The sequence below is a fragment of the Amblyomma maculatum genome, chromosome 3 (genome assembly GCF_055883805.1).
Source record: "Amblyomma maculatum isolate TAMU_Amacu chromosome 3, ASM5588380v1, whole genome shotgun sequence".
In the NCBI taxonomy this organism is placed as follows: Eukaryota; Metazoa; Arthropoda; class Arachnida; order Ixodida; family Ixodidae; genus Amblyomma; species Amblyomma maculatum.
In genome coordinates this window covers 114708867-114724203 of record NC_139346.1, presented here as the reverse complement: position 1 = coordinate 114724203, position 15337 = coordinate 114708867, and the positions used below count along the sequence as shown (strand labels likewise).

General features: G+C 47.5%; 1 protein-coding gene across 2 annotated transcripts in view; it reads right to left on the bottom strand.

The window, feature by feature from the left end:
- Positions 1-7712: 7712 nt before the first annotated feature.
- LOC146195752 (beta-1,3-glucosyltransferase) overlaps positions 7713-15337 on the bottom strand; it is a 35854-nt gene continuing 28229 nt past the window's right edge. For both annotated transcript variants that reach the window (XM_084597902.1, XM_084597903.1), the window contains 4 exons: positions 13528-13738; positions 12375-12497; positions 11168-11312; positions 7713-7978 (listed from right to left, as the gene is read on the bottom strand). In XM_084597902.1, the coding sequence (XP_084454028.1) occupies positions 7832-7978; positions 11168-11312; positions 12375-12497; positions 13528-13738 (626 nt within the window). In that variant the 3' untranslated portion in view covers positions 7713-7831. The remainder of the gene's footprint in view (positions 7979-11167; positions 11313-12374; positions 12498-13527; positions 13739-15337) is intronic.

Below are 15337 nucleotides of genomic sequence, written 5' to 3'. Positions count from 1 at the left end.
ACTACCGATATACACTGCAGTATAACGTTCTACGGCATGTTTCTAAGGCAACACCGCATTCACTAGAAGCGCTTTTGTACCGCTTTCAAGCATCGAACTTTGAAGGAGAAGGGCGTTCTGGGCGGCTGAGCCTGAAAATGTTGCTTGCTGGAAACAGCGCATCGGCCGTTGGCCGAGGTCTTTCGACTCCTCAGAATACTACCGAAACGTACGAAGTTGTCCTTCCACGCCTGCCCACCGGTAATGTTGTCCTTAATACCGTTTTCCTGCATGCCGACCTTAAGGGTCGCCCGTACCGAGCACCTGACTTTCGAGACGCACTTGCACAGATTTTGGACCTCCGGGAAATTTTGTGCATTGGTCAATACCAAATGAGCCACGTGTGGATGGTTACCTGCGAGAGTAGGTCTTCAAAGCAGAAGCTAATTAACAAAGCAGAGTTCCCTGTGAAAGGACTTCGGTGCATGGTGTTCGACCCGGATACAAAGAATGTCAAGGTTAAGCTCCTTTGGCTTCCCCGCTATATGGAGCACCGGAGGATTGTGGAAGCTTTCGAGCCTTACGGAACGATTCAATCTGTGGAGCGTGAAAAGTGGCGGTGCCCAGGGATGGAGCACATGGAAACGGCGAACCGTGAAATCTCCCTCACGCTCAAGGACGGAGTGTCAGCAAGTACAATTCCTCACACTCTTAATGTTTATGGGGTGCAAGCATTAGTGCTTATCTCAGGGAGACCTCCACTGTGTCTTCGATGCAGCCGGGTAGGTCATGTACGGCGTCAGTGCCGAACGCCTCGATGCACCCAGTGCCGGCGCTTTGGCCATACTGTGGGGAACTGTGTATTAAGTTATGCCGATAGACTGCGTCAAGGCCAGTGGTCACGAGAAGATGACGTGGCGTCCGAACACATCATGGATGTGTCAGAGGTTGTTGATGTAACTGGTGAGTTAGGTCGTGAACCTCAAATTGATGGGGACCAGAAGCCTTCTGCACTTCACATCAACTCAGAAGAATCTGCAGTGACTGGCCATCAAGAACCAGCGTCTCCAGAGCCAAAACCGCCGGACCCGGGCCCGCCTGTGAGTGCCACTCAGAGTGCTGCGCTTGCTGCCCAAGAACCACCTGTCATTGAAGGGCGTCTGGATATGCCTCCTGTGGAATCAATGGAGAAGATACTGCCAGTGGATGATCGCCTATCCTCCTTCGTCATTGATTCTCCTTCGTCGTTGGAGGGTAGCAGTGAGCCGTCTGTGGCGCCGATCTCTGGTGCGTCCGGTTCTCTGTCGGCTGTCAGTGTGGCAGCGAGCGATGTGCTCCAATCAGGTTCGTGGGCCGAAGCCTTGAGTGTCTCAGAGGAGGGCATGGACAACACAGTGCCTTTGAAGCGTCCCGCAGATGATGAGGTGTGTATCGATGGTGCTGGCCAGAAGGCACACTGTGTAGAGGCCACAGGAAGGGTGACTTTAAAGAGGAGGGCGATGTCTGCCCGAAAGGCCGCCAATTTGCAGGCGGGCCACCCCATTCCAGGGGATGATGTTTAAAAGGACTAGTACCAAAAATGGCTAGAGTCGCAGCATATCAAGTCGCTACCCTTAACGTCAGGGGTATGCGTAATCGACGGAGACAGCAGCAGTTAAGACATCTGTTAAAGAAATGGAGTGTGTCTGTAGCAGCAATTCAGGAAACAAAGTTGTCCTCCGATGAAGAGACGGAAGCTGCTCTTGAGCCGTTTTTGCCGGAATATAACATTATTGTTAGCCACGCTAGAGGCTTGTCCGGAGGGTGTATGCTATTCCTGGCCAAAACACTAGAGATGACAGCCATGTCTTATTGCATAGATGGCGAGGGACGACTTATATGCTGTGACCTCACAATCTCAGGTGTGCAGTGGCGAATTATTTGTGTTTACGCCCCTGTAAAACAGCGAGACAGTAGGCATTTTTTTCTTTCATTAGTTAATCATTTGTGCACAGATCGCAAAATTATATTGTTGGGAGATTTCAATTGTGTTTGTAGGGATGAGGACCGATCAGCATTATGTAAGAGATATGACCCTAGTGCGGCATTACTTAACGATTTGGCTTGTGAATATAACCTTGTGGATGTGGGGCAGGAAAAAGGCGACAGTATTCATTTCACTCATTTTCAGTTCTCCTCTAATGCCCGCCTTGACAGAATTTATGTTTCTGCAGACATGTTAGCAAATTTGTTTGGTTACTGGGTGCGGCCCATCTTCTTCAGTGACCATTGTATGGTGTCTCTTCAGGTAGGGAGGTACAGTCGGCAGATACTTCACCCTCGGTGGGAACTGTGGAAAATGAATAACTGTCTGCTCTCAGATGAAATCTTTAAGCGTGCTGTACCTACTTGTTTGAAAGACATATGGTCACGCCATGATCTGTCAGTTTTTCAAAAATGGGACTTGTTCAAACAGGAAACCAAAAACTTAGCAATTGAAGCCTCTGCAAGAATCGCGTTCCTAAAGAGACACCACCTTCGTGAGCTTGGGCGCACTCTAACTGAGCTACATGAGCTAGAGAGGGTTAGCCCGGGTGCCTATGTTGAAGAAATTAATAACGTAAAGGCAGAGCTTCAACAAATTGCGACGGAAAGATACAAGGGGGCCCTAATAAGATCTAGGACTCGAAGGTTTCTTGACGAGCAACCTTCACGTCGGGCCCTCAGTGATGAAAGAGAGAATGCTCTTACGAAGGAAATATTGGAAATCCAGTATGGTGGTTGCACATATAGTGATGCTCCTAGTATTCTTGCTGCTTTCTATGATTATTATCGAAAGCTGTTCGGCAGTTGTAAAGATCCAAATCAGGGTTTCGATTATGATCCCTTACTTGAGAACTTTCCTCGACTAGACGATGAGAAGTGTGCTGTAGTAGAGGGACCCATCACTTTGGAAGAAATTAAATCAGCCATTTCAGACCTTCAGAACCAGAAATCTCCTGGCCCAAATGGTATTACTAGCGAATTTTATAAAACATTTTCGCCTTGCCTAACGCCTGTTTTGATGGAAGTATTCCAAGCATCTTATGATGTGGGTTTCCTGCCTCCCACTTTCTATTCAGGCCACACAATATTAATACCTAAAAGCAAAGATACTAATCGGTTGAAAAGTGTTGAAGGATATCGTCCAATTTCCCTCTGTAATGTTGATTACAAAATTTTTGCCAAGGTCCTTTGTTCTCGTTTGCAGCTGGTTATCATGGACTTGATAGGTTCGCATCAGGTGTTTGGTATCAGAGGGCGCAGTATTCAAACACACATCCATATTGCACGTTCAGTAATCGAGACAGTATCAGATGAGACAGGCCAAGTAGCTCTGATTCAAATTGACCTGGTGAAGGCGTTTGATAAAGTTCGGCACAATTTCTTGTTCGCGGTCTTGGAGAATGCAAACATTGGTGACGTTTTGCTCAAAGGCATAAGGCTGTGCTATATGAACTCGTATACAAGACTAATTGTTAATCAGGAGCTAACGAAACCAATACCACTGGAATCATCTGTTCGTCAAGGATGTCCACTGTCTCCACTGTTGTTTGGCTTATATCTGGAACCCCTCTGTCTCAGTATAATTAACAGTGCAGCCATCCGTGGTTTCTCTCTGGCTCAATGTGAAGTTAAGATTTTAGCTTACGCGGACGATATCGCCCTCTTTTGTTCTGACAAAAAGAGTGTACTTGAGGCTTTACACTTGACTGAACAGTTCTGCGATGTATCAGGCGCGGCCCTTAATTTAGATAAATCCAAAGGTTTTTGGTTGGGACACTGGGGCACTAGACCAAGCCAGTTTGGAGGCATATGCTGGGACTGTAGTCCTCTTCAGTACCTAGGGGTTCCGCTGCACCAAGTTCGTAACAGCGCAGCCTACTGGGATTCACAAATCGTACCTATGCGGCGACAAACGCAGGCTTGGATGGATAGGGAACTCTCAGTGTTTGCTAGGGCACAGGTCTGTAACATATTTTTGTTTGCTAAGCTTGCGTATGTCCTTCAAGTCCTGCATTGTGCGAGGAGCAAAGTACAAGTTATACACAGAATATTTGCAACATTTGTGTGGCGCTCTCAATGGGAGCCCATGCGGCGTGACAACTTGTTTCTTCCCTTAGAGTCTGGTGGAGTGGGCCTTGTTCACTTGTTTGTGCATCAACTTGTTTCCCGTTTTTTCTTTTTCAAATCGGCAAACCATCCGTTTCTTGTAACTGTGCTCATTAGGCGTCTTAGTCCACATTTGCCTTACTTATTCGCACCAACTGGGCAGGCTCGTGAGGGGCGTTTATGGGGATTCCTTAAGGAGGTTGCTGACACTTTCAATTTTCTCACTGTGCGTTTCTCTGTAGATTACCTGTATAGCCTCTCGAGAAAGCAGATGACCCAGGCTCTCACTGAGTCTTTATTCCCTACACCGTTGTATCGGCAGCCTTATCTGGGGTTTTTGGACACCACTGTTCTAAAGCGTGTTAGGCAAATGTGCATTCAGGCAGCTGCAAAAACGTTCTTTTTCAAATTACATACAGCGACGTTGCCTGTCAAGACATTTCTTCACAATAAGGAGATGTTTGTGCCCTGGTCGGTAAATTGTCGTCTCTGTAACGTGCCTGAGACAATTGATCATTGCTTTATTCTGTGCCGTGATGCTATGTTCTTTTGGGACATACTACAAAGAACTCTTAAAAAGGACATTGAAATTACACCTTATACAATTAGATTTTTGCCTCCTGACAAAAACTCTGTCGTGCCTTACGATCTATTTGTGTTGATGGGACTGTTCAGCCTTTGGAAAAGCCGCATGATCGACAGGCATGCAGAGCCACCAAGATCGTCGAAATCCGTGTTTCGGGAGCAGTGTGCTTTGGTGAGAAGTGTATATGCTGCACGTGAAGAACCTCCAAACTGGATGCCGTATCTAGACGCATGTGTATGTCTCCCAGACTTTTGATGTTCTGATGATTGGCCATTGTCGGGCTGTGGATATGACGGGCTCGTATTAAGCAGCCCGGTAACTTTAGACATGGACATGTTTAAGTAAGTGGAGTTGTTCCTTTTTACGGAAGTTTTTCCATGCAATAAAGAAAAAAAAAAAAACTTTGGCTGAGTGGTAGCGTCTCTGTCTCACACTCCGGAGACCCTGGTTCGATTCCCACCCAGCCCATCTTGGAACTTGCTTTTTATTTATGAAGTGCATGTTTATTTATGAAGTGCATGCCGGGATTTATCGCTCACTGGACGCCGACGACACCGGCTTTTCTGCGACACGAGCTCCTTAACGCTACCGCGTTAAAATGCACAGGCCTGCTACTGGTTCTGTAGCTGAGCCACCTCCGCTGTCTCATGCAGACAGAAGAGAAAATAGAGAAAAAAGAAAAGGAAGAGAGAAAGACGCGCGCCGCAACAACAGCCTTCGTCCACCACCGAAGCGGTGGCGGGTGCAATGGCGGGGCCGCCGCGTCTCGCCTCAGTTTATACACGCAGTTATGCGCATAGCACGTGGCATCCTCGTGACACGTGGTGTGGTTATGATGGCTAGAAGTGTGGCCGCGCGCGGCCTCCGCTGCGCCACCGTGGCTTGCACCGGTCCGCCAGCTGCCACTGTGGCTGCATCGCAGCGGCGGCTGCAACCGGCAGCGCCGCTCTGATGCCACGTCCCTCGCACCTGCTCCTCCTCTCCGCGGCGCATCCCACACATTCCAGAGCGGTTGCACAGCGAAGTGCTAGACTGCAGCCGAATGTAGTTCTCGCTTCAAAAGCTGCGAACACTGTGTTCTCTCTTTCTCTCGTGCATGTTAAACTGACAGCACATACTCCACGGCCCCGCCGAGGTGGTGCAGTGGTAAGACGCCCGAATACTGTGCCGGAGTACCCCCCGGGTTCGAACCCGACCTCGGCGGCTGCGTTTCGATGGAGGCGAAACGAAGAGGCGTCCGTGTGCTGTGCTGATGGAGCTAGCGGTGGGGGCTAGCCTGCCACCGAATTTTTATCTGTTCTAGGCCGTCATTGCACCCGCCACCGCTTCGGTGGTGGACGACGGCTGTTGTTGCGGCGCGCGTCTTTCTCTCCCACTTCTTTCTTTCTTATCTATTTTCTCTTCTGTCAACACTAGGCAGCGGAGGTGGCTCAGCTACAGAGCCAGTAGCAGGCCCGTGCATTTTCTTTTCCTTCCTACAGCCACAACACATGTCATCGCACGTTAAAGATCCCCAGGTGGTCGAAATTACTCCGTAGCCCTCCACTACGGCTCCTCTTTCTCTCTTCCCACTTTCACTCCCACCTTCCTCCCTTCCCTTACGGCGCGGTTCAGGTGTCCACAGAAAACGAGTGAGTGAGTTCTGGGGAGCAGGAACATACTTCTTTTTCAGGTATTCGTTTACCCTTCGAAAGAGAATGCGCCGTACAACTTATATCAAACAGCGGACTTCAATAAAGTCGGAATTTCCATTATGCCCATATAACCCTATGTTATGGTTTTGTTTGGTTTATGGCAAAGCTTTTAGATCATACCCGTTGCGAAATTCTGCTTTAAAAAATGACTTATTGTATGCATTTTTCGGGTGCCTATGAATTGTCGCAACATCTAGAAGCGGTCAAGAGAACCTTTCTGCTATTGCCGTCATTGCCTTCTGGAAATCACTTTTTTTTTTCTTTTTCACCTCATTACCTCTACGGCTTTTATGTCTAAGAATTTTCGCTACTAGTACATGTGATCATATTTTTTTTTATACAGGGGCCCTATGTGAAGTTTCGCAACTGGCAGTGTTGTGCGATGTCAGTGCGCGTTAAAGAATCCCAAGTGGTCGAAATTTCTGGAGCCCTCCACCACGGCGTCTCTCATAATCTGAGTCGCTTTGGGACGTTAAACCCCACAAACCAAACCAAACTGGTAGTATGTATTGAAGAGCTCTGGTTTATGGGCTTAACTTCCTACAGCTACTAAGGAAGGCTATAATTGACGTCGTAGTGGAGGGCTCTGGATATTTAGACCACTTGGGCTCTAAAACGTGCACTGCATCACAGAGCTAACCTGGTACAGCCTCCCTGATTTCTTAATAACACCGCGCGAGCGCCGACCAAACTGCTGGTCAGCGCATTATAACGGCGATAAGCATGAAACACGGTGAGGGTTCGCGCATTCGCGCGAAGGTAGAGCGTCGTTGTTCCGATCACGAGGACACACGCCCTGCCACAATATCTCTTCAAAAAAAAAAAAAAAAAAAAGAATGGTGGGCAGTAAGCTCACGTGTTTGCTTGGAGCCTCTTTGATCTTGTTAGTGCCTCACAGAGGGCTGTTCAAATCGGAAGGCTCGCATTCCAGACAATGTTTTTCACATGCCGCTGCATTTCCTGTCTTTTCATTTTCTTCTTATCTTATCTCTACTTTGTCAGCGCGGCCTCCCGTAATGGAAAAGAAAAAAAGAGGGAAATCATGTCAGAGTGTCACATCATATTCATGCGCATGTGGTCAACAGGCCATCGAGTTTTCGCGAACACATATTGTGACGTTCTTTCTTAGTGCGCGCGCGCGCGCGAATTCTAGCCACGCGTATCGCCGTTATAAGGCGCTGAGCAGCAGTTTGGTCGGCGCTCGCGCTATATTGCTAAAAGTCAGGAAGGCTACTTAGCTGTATCATTAAGATAATCGATTATTATAATTAATGGGCACAAAGCTTTAGAAAAAGAGTAACCCGATGCTTTTCACTGAAAAATATGATCATCTTTATTTTCGCAAACTATGGCACATGAATGGACATGACTGAATGTTCGCGACAGAACTACAAAAAAAAAAAATGTATTCGACCGGTCAATACCAGCAAATATTGGTCTGTCAGAGTTCTTCACGTGTTGCAGCACTTCGGGGATCGATGGCAAGCCATTTCTTGTAGCTGGCAATGGGGTCCATCATCCAGAACTTGTGGAATGAGATGGGCCTTTGGTGAGACAGCAGCTGCCGGCTGTAGTCATCTGGTCTAGCCTGTACAGCAAAAATGTAGCATATGTATACTGTCTCATCGCAACTCAAAACTCGGATAACCATAGTACTTTAATGATAAAGAATTTTGAAAACTAATGATAGTTGAGGACATTTATAACGAACGCTGGGTTAGTACGAAGGAAGAGAGCGTCACGATGCACATTAAGGCAATGACACTGAGTCTGTGTCGAACGAAAGTCGATGAATGTGGGCGCCGGGGACACGTATCAACTTGGTGGCTCACTAAGACTGCAGCGAGGCCGAAACGAGCAAAACTAGGCGAGGGAGGCGATGTTGTTAAAAAATAAAGGTCACTTGCTCTTCCATCTGCTTGGCCTGATAGCGATTTGATCATCATACTTTGCAATGCGTATTCTCTCGGACTGTACTGCTTTTTAGGCTTCCGTATAACACATGTCCTCAGCACATGGAGTATCCCAAGATGGTTTGCCCGAGAACGTTGAAGACACTGCGGGCGTCCACTGACATCCTTCTTAAGCCGAAACTATAGAGACTACGATGTAAGGCCGCAGCGCTTAAAAAAATCAACAGGACCGAACATTAATAACGGCAAGTGTCGATTAGCTCAAAGCACTGTCTGTTTCCCGCAATATTTGTCAGCGATAGTTACGATGCACGAAGCATAGCGCACCAATCCGAACCTGGTCAGGATAGTGCAAGTCGCATACCCACTCCTTGAAATAATGCCTTATATTTAGCTGATTAAGGCGAAAGCCCCTCATACCGTCGGTGTTCATTCGTTCGGTCCTACATGCATGCCTGTACAGTATCACTTTGGGAATGACTTGCGCATGAAGGGAAGTTGACGAAAATGAGGAAAGTGGCTGTTCAACACGAGCGATGTCAGGCCGTTACTGCGACGATAGTTTAATTAACACGGTTTAATTAAGTAACACGCAAAGCCACGCTAGTTGACATGTTTGCCTAAACAGCGCAAAACAGAACACATAAGTAAGGAAAAGACGGGATGAGCGTTTATTCTTTTTCTTCTTGCCTTGTCTGTTGTGTTTTGTGTTGTTTTCAGAAATATGGATTTTAACTACCTAATGTAGCAGCTATGGAAGCTGACCTGCGGGCTTCGCCGTTGGTTCTAATCGCGTCGCGGCAGTGTGCTACGCTGTTTTTTTATTGTGTCTCATTATATGATGCTACTCACGATGTATATGACGTCACACTGTCACGACGGCAGAGTGGATGCAGTGCATGAGAGTTACGCCGTGGAATTCAACTAAGCAAGGTAACTATATAACGCCTAGTTTCGGTTTTAACTGCCGAACGACGACTGCGACGTCTGAGACGAGTCGCGGTCACGTCAGTCGTGAAAAACTGCGATAAAATCGTTATTATTAATTTCTTTATGATTCCAAATCTTGGACAGGCTTGAGTAAGAGATGGTGCGAATTAAAATTAAAAAAGCTGCGACCGTACTGCGCTTTAACCGTACTGCAGTAATGCTCCACGTGACCTCAACTCGTCTGTGACGTCAAAGCCGCTGTTTAGCGGTTGAAACCGAAACTATGGCGCCGAAACTACACGAGAGGAAGACTGAATTATAAATTGTTTACCACTTCAATCAAACTAGCGTTTGCACAAAGTATTTTATTTACCAACCTTGAACGATAGCTCGCGCAATAATAACAAGAAAAAAAACTTTCACGGGGCAGCTTTAAACGCTCAGATAACGAAATGCGCTTCTCTCTCGAGCGCTCTGTCCGATGAAGCTTCAATGATTTAAGCTAGTAGCTGGTCATATGACTGTCTTTTATGAGGGCCAGTAAATAAATCAACGCAAGTTATGGCTTGATGTAAACAACGTACTAGCATTTTTGAGACGATCTACAACTTTTGCATCCTCAATTTAACAACAACAACAAAACAAGAAAGACGTTCGTCGAATATTCAGGGGAATCCCCCAAGGTGGAGTAGATTTGTAATAAGGGAGTAATTACTCATTTCCCAGGACGAATTTTTTTTAAATACGAAGTTTCTGAGGAAGCTGTATAGCTTTCCTTTGTAGCCGATGGCAGCGCTTGGGTAGATGCAAATGAGTAATTACTCCCTTATTAAAAAACGTACGAGCTAGTTAAATAGTCATTACTAAATAATTAACTTGGCGAAGGAAAAACACGCCGCAGACTATAGATAGGCGATTTTCAGTATAGTTTCACGGGGCTAGTGCGCACTGTTTTCAAAACCTTGTTGCTGGAACACCCGGTGTATAGTTTAAGGGCACTGCTGCAGTTCTCACAAGGAAAGGAAAACCGAATGACTTGATATCGAATAATCTATCATTCTCCCGCAAAACTGTTGTTGCATCTACAGCTTATGTTGCACGCCCAAGATATCGAACACGACCTTCCGCGCTTTCCCTTCCAACTCATACACCGGTATGAGAGAGAAAAACATTTGGACTGCACTTCTACCACGAAAGCGTTACCGAGCGAAGCAGGTTCGGTTTTCTCTCTCTCTCTCTCTCTATTTGTTTCTTACCCCACTGCCACTATTCAGTATAGGTGAGAGCAGAAGGGAGGCACACACCTCCTTTTGAGGCGTATTCCAACCGGCGATCGGGAGCAGCCTTCCCAATCCGCGAGGATCAGACGTCTATATAGGGACCATACCGTCACTGTATACGATCAGAATTGCTTGAAGTTCAACCGAAACATGGTCTTCGGTTTCGTAGAGCAAGAGAGCTTACTCGATCCGAATCACCGTCTGGAATACACAATCAACAGCTTCGTCTACATGGACATGCGTGTTTTTTTGTTGAAGCAATAACAATCCCTTACTTTAGACGGCACACGTCTATAGATCACCGGCACCGGAGGTCTGCATGAGATGCGAGAATGGGGATTTTTTTTTCTTAATAAGAAAGGTGTTTGTTATAGAGCGGTTTGCACTAATTGGGACTTGTACGATCGTACATTGGACTCGTGAAACGGCTTTCAAAGTGGCTCTAAAATACGCGCAATACGTTAAGACCATCAAGCGGCCATGCTTCGAAGCATGGCCGCTTGATGGCCTTTACGTAGTGCGTGTATTTTAGAGCCACTTTGAAAACCGCTTCACGAGTCCACTGAGAAGAGTCGGGGCGCCGTTGGCGATCGTGCACGTGTCCTGTACGCTAAACACTGCTGACTGTCCATCTCTTATGCACATATGCCATACCTGGTGAAAGAGCGGCGAGTGCGTGATCGGGACGCCTAGCCTCTGCAGACACACGCCCAGGATCATGTCGTCAGGCGAGTCGTCCGAGGGGCACGAACATCCCGAGTTGACGATCCGCTCCACGGTCTTGCGGCTGAACACCATCCTGCATGATCCAGCAGTCAAGTGAATACGGGTGCCTGTCACATCTTCACCATAAAGGCGTTGACCTTTCGACCTATTCAACACGACCCGCAGATATGGCTTCACTCGAGAAGAAATCACTGACCCCGATTTTACCAGCGGCAAGTGGTCTGCGGAAATATACAGCTGAGACATGACCTCTTGCTTTGCTGATGAAACTCGGACAGGTTGGTCTCTAACTCTTATTTACTTCCCTTTTCCCCCTTCCCCCAGTGCGAATTAGAAGGCCAGGATCTCTTTACCATTGGCTGACCTCACCGCCTTTCCTTTTATTAAATAACTTTCTGTATCTCTCCGACAGGTTGGTCGGAAAGCCACGTAATGAAGTTGTTCTGACTAAAAGCACAGTGCTTATGCAGATAGCGATTTAGAGTGTCAACATCCTTCTGGGAAGTTTTCCTTATAGGACGAAAGCCTTGCGTTCGCAGTTAAAGCACGAGGTCTATATGGCTGTTTGTGCGGGATTTAAAACGCAAGCGGGCCCCGTTCATGAGCACTTTTATTACACCCGTGGCGCACGCACTGCACTTCATTTACTGCCCGCTATGCATGCTCATTTAAGCCAGAACCACAGTAAATGACGAGCAGAGACTGTCCATGACTCCTGAAGAAATTTCCCTATAGCTTCATCGTTCTTTTGAATATTTCCATGCTCGCTAAGAGGGTTTTGACCGCTACTCTCCGGGAACGAATCGAGCTTGATGATTCAACGCCATAGACCTTGCAGTGGAAGCTGACGCCCTGAGATGTTACGGTAGTTACGTAAGCTGCATGCCGATGCTAGTAACATTCGTCTCCGTGCACAAAAACCAGGCGACAAGATATCGCGACAACGCAGCTCGAAGGCTATTTTTCAGGTCGTAAAAGAAAGCGCTTGCAGTTGAGTGAGGTGTTATTTTCCTTCAACGAAACGCTACGGGCTCTTGTCGGAGTTCCGAGTCCCTCCCCACTGTCGACCAGAGGCTTTAACGAGGGTACCCAAATAACAATCCTTGAACGTGGCATAAAAATAAGATGTGCGTACCCTGCACCTCCCGTGAGGTAGTCGTAGCCGCGTTCGGTAGCCGCTGCGTACCCATAGCGCTCTCCAAGCGCGACGTCGTCTTGCGAGTCGAAGCAGCTCAGGAGGTCCAGGAGGCGCGGTATGCTGCGAAGGGCCCAATTGCGACTTTCAGGGGTAGCTTATGCCCAAGTACCACCCTATATGCATGCACATACCTGTTGATGAACAAAGTGTGTTACAACTTCGCTAGGTAATCTGTACCAGTCTGCATGCGATGGGCTAGCTTCCTATGGTGGTGGATATCGAAACACACACACACACACACACACACACACACACACACACACACACACACACACACACACACACACACACACACACACACACACACACACACACACACACACACACACACACACACACACACACACACACACACACACACACACACACACACACACACACAAACGCGCGCGCGCGTGCGCGGTGTGTGCAAGATAACACAATGGTGCAAGATAAGAGTGTCCCTGTCCGCGGGAATTGCTATCTCCTGAGCATTCGAACTGCCACCGACGGAAATAAATGAGGCATAAGCGAGAATCGGAAATAAACGGGACAAGATAGCGAGGAGTACAGAGGGGGAGCAATGACAAGAAAGGACAAGGGGAGTTCTGTACGCTGTTTACAAAATACAAAAAACAAACAAGCTCGCGCCGTTCGCGCGCTCAGTTCAAGCACTGCCAGGTGGCTATAAATATTGATTGACAGCAAAACTGAGCGCATTCAGTGATGAGAAGAACTGAATTAAAAAAATATATTTTTCTTTTGGTACTCCACAGAGTCGAACTCGTGAAGACCTGCGAAGATTTCGTGATATTCTGGTTTGGAAGTGAGTGGATTTGCAGCTAGCCTCAGTTATCCGCCCGCATGAACTGTTTTGCCGTCTTCGTAATTTGCTTATGAAAACCGCCGATGGTGGCGATGCCTACGTTATGTTTTTCGGCCTTCTATTATTCTTATAAAACCATTCAGGAGGAAGCATCGGATTTGACATCAGGACGCGGTAATCTACGAATATAGACAAAGTTGTTCGATCTGTTGTCAGCGCCCCTTCGAGAAATCGAGGATAAAGCAACTTCCCGGGAGCAAGAGAAGGCGCGCGCCATGTGCATGCCTGATGAGCGTGTCGTCGTCGGCGAGCAGCAGCCAGCGGGACAGCAGGCGGTGTTCCACGACGTGCCTCAGGATGGCCATGGTTTTGGCGCAGTGTCCGCGCTCCACGTTAGCCACGCCCACGGACACAGTCGGCACGCGGCTGTCCTCCACGTCGCTGAAGAAGGTCACCCGGTGGGCATCCCCGGCCCACGTGGCACGGATCACCGGCACTGCGCGCGCGTGTCAAATCGTGTACGCCATATACACCGAGACTGTCACTGTTCAACACAGCTATACACAGTTTAAATTGGTCAAATGGTATTTTTAAGCACTAAGCCAACCTCCGGGCATCCATTTCACTCATCAGGGCACCGAACGAGATTTAACAAAACGGGTTCGCCCTCTCACGCTTCTGCGTCCTCCCCAAGGATGTTGTCATGGTGCCTCACACACGCGCGTAGAACGTCGTCCGACGTCTGCGGTCGAGGCGGCGCAGCAGTTCGGAGTGCGTTCGGGCATTTAGAATATTTGCGTCGTCAGCTCATGGCGTTTCGCTCTTTAGCAGACGGTTGTACGCACGCTCGGAGCGCACTGCAGCACGCTGCGTCCTCCACATCCTTGTCAGGCCAGCGTCTCCTCGTGGTCGCGTACGCAGCTATACATCGTTGTGCATTTCAATGCCGCAATCAACGTCAGAGCTGCTTAAGCCAACCAGTGGAGTCCGATGAAAGGAGGGATAGGAAGCGTCTTGAGGAAAGGAACCGCTTTGCGAGTTGTACCCTGCAGCAGAAGACTGCTGTTTATGCGGCCGCTCACGAAAGTGACAAGACCGTCACGGAAAGCAACTGCTCACCTAAGCCCACACAATTGCAGGCGATCACTTCGATCGACGCGACAAAAATAATTCGCAGTCTCTTAACATATCTCTTATGAGGTGAAGGGCGAAAGCCTAGTAGTAGTAGTAGTAATTATTAATCATTGTAGTTATTACTACTCATTACTAAGGATTTTAGTCATTTCTAGTTAATTTCCTTCGTTACAAGACGTCGTTGGACGTATTGGTCATTATTAAGCATTTTAGTCACTAATCATTTGTAGTTAGACATATTAGTCATCACAAGTTATTAGTAGTCATTTTAGACATTACTGCTCTTTACTAAGCATTTAGTAATTTCTAATGAACTGTAAGGTATACTGGTCATTACAAGTCATTAGTAGTCATTAATACTCATTAGTAAGCATTTTTAGTCAATTCTAATCAATTGCAGTCATTTCAAGTCGTCGTTAGACATATAGGTCGTTAGTAGTCATAATCTCTATTAATCTACCATTATGAGCTCTATTCCCCTTCATGGATCACTGCCTTGTCATGGCGGAGGGGCTTGCGAAACTCGATGAAGTCGTGAGCTCTGCTGTGTAGGGCCACCCAAGATAGACAGGGCACGGCAGAGAGTTCTGACAAAATGTGATTCACTGGAGAAGGTAATGGCAACCCACTCCAGTATTTCCTACCAAGAAAACCATATGGTCAGTCACAATACCATTAATGATATGGCGCCGGAAGATGAGCCCCCCAGGTTGGAAGGCGTCCCACATGTTACTGGGGATGAACAAAGCGCGATTCCTAGTAGCTCCATGGACGAATGAAGCGGCTGGGCTAAAGCCAAAAGGACGCTCAGTTGTGGATGTGTCGGGAAGCGACCGGAAAGTCCGATGTTGCAAGGAGATATATCACATAGCAACATGGAATGTAAGATCTATGACGCAAGGTAAACTGGATGTCGTCAAGCGAGAAATGGACATATTGAACATTGATACCTTGGTTATCA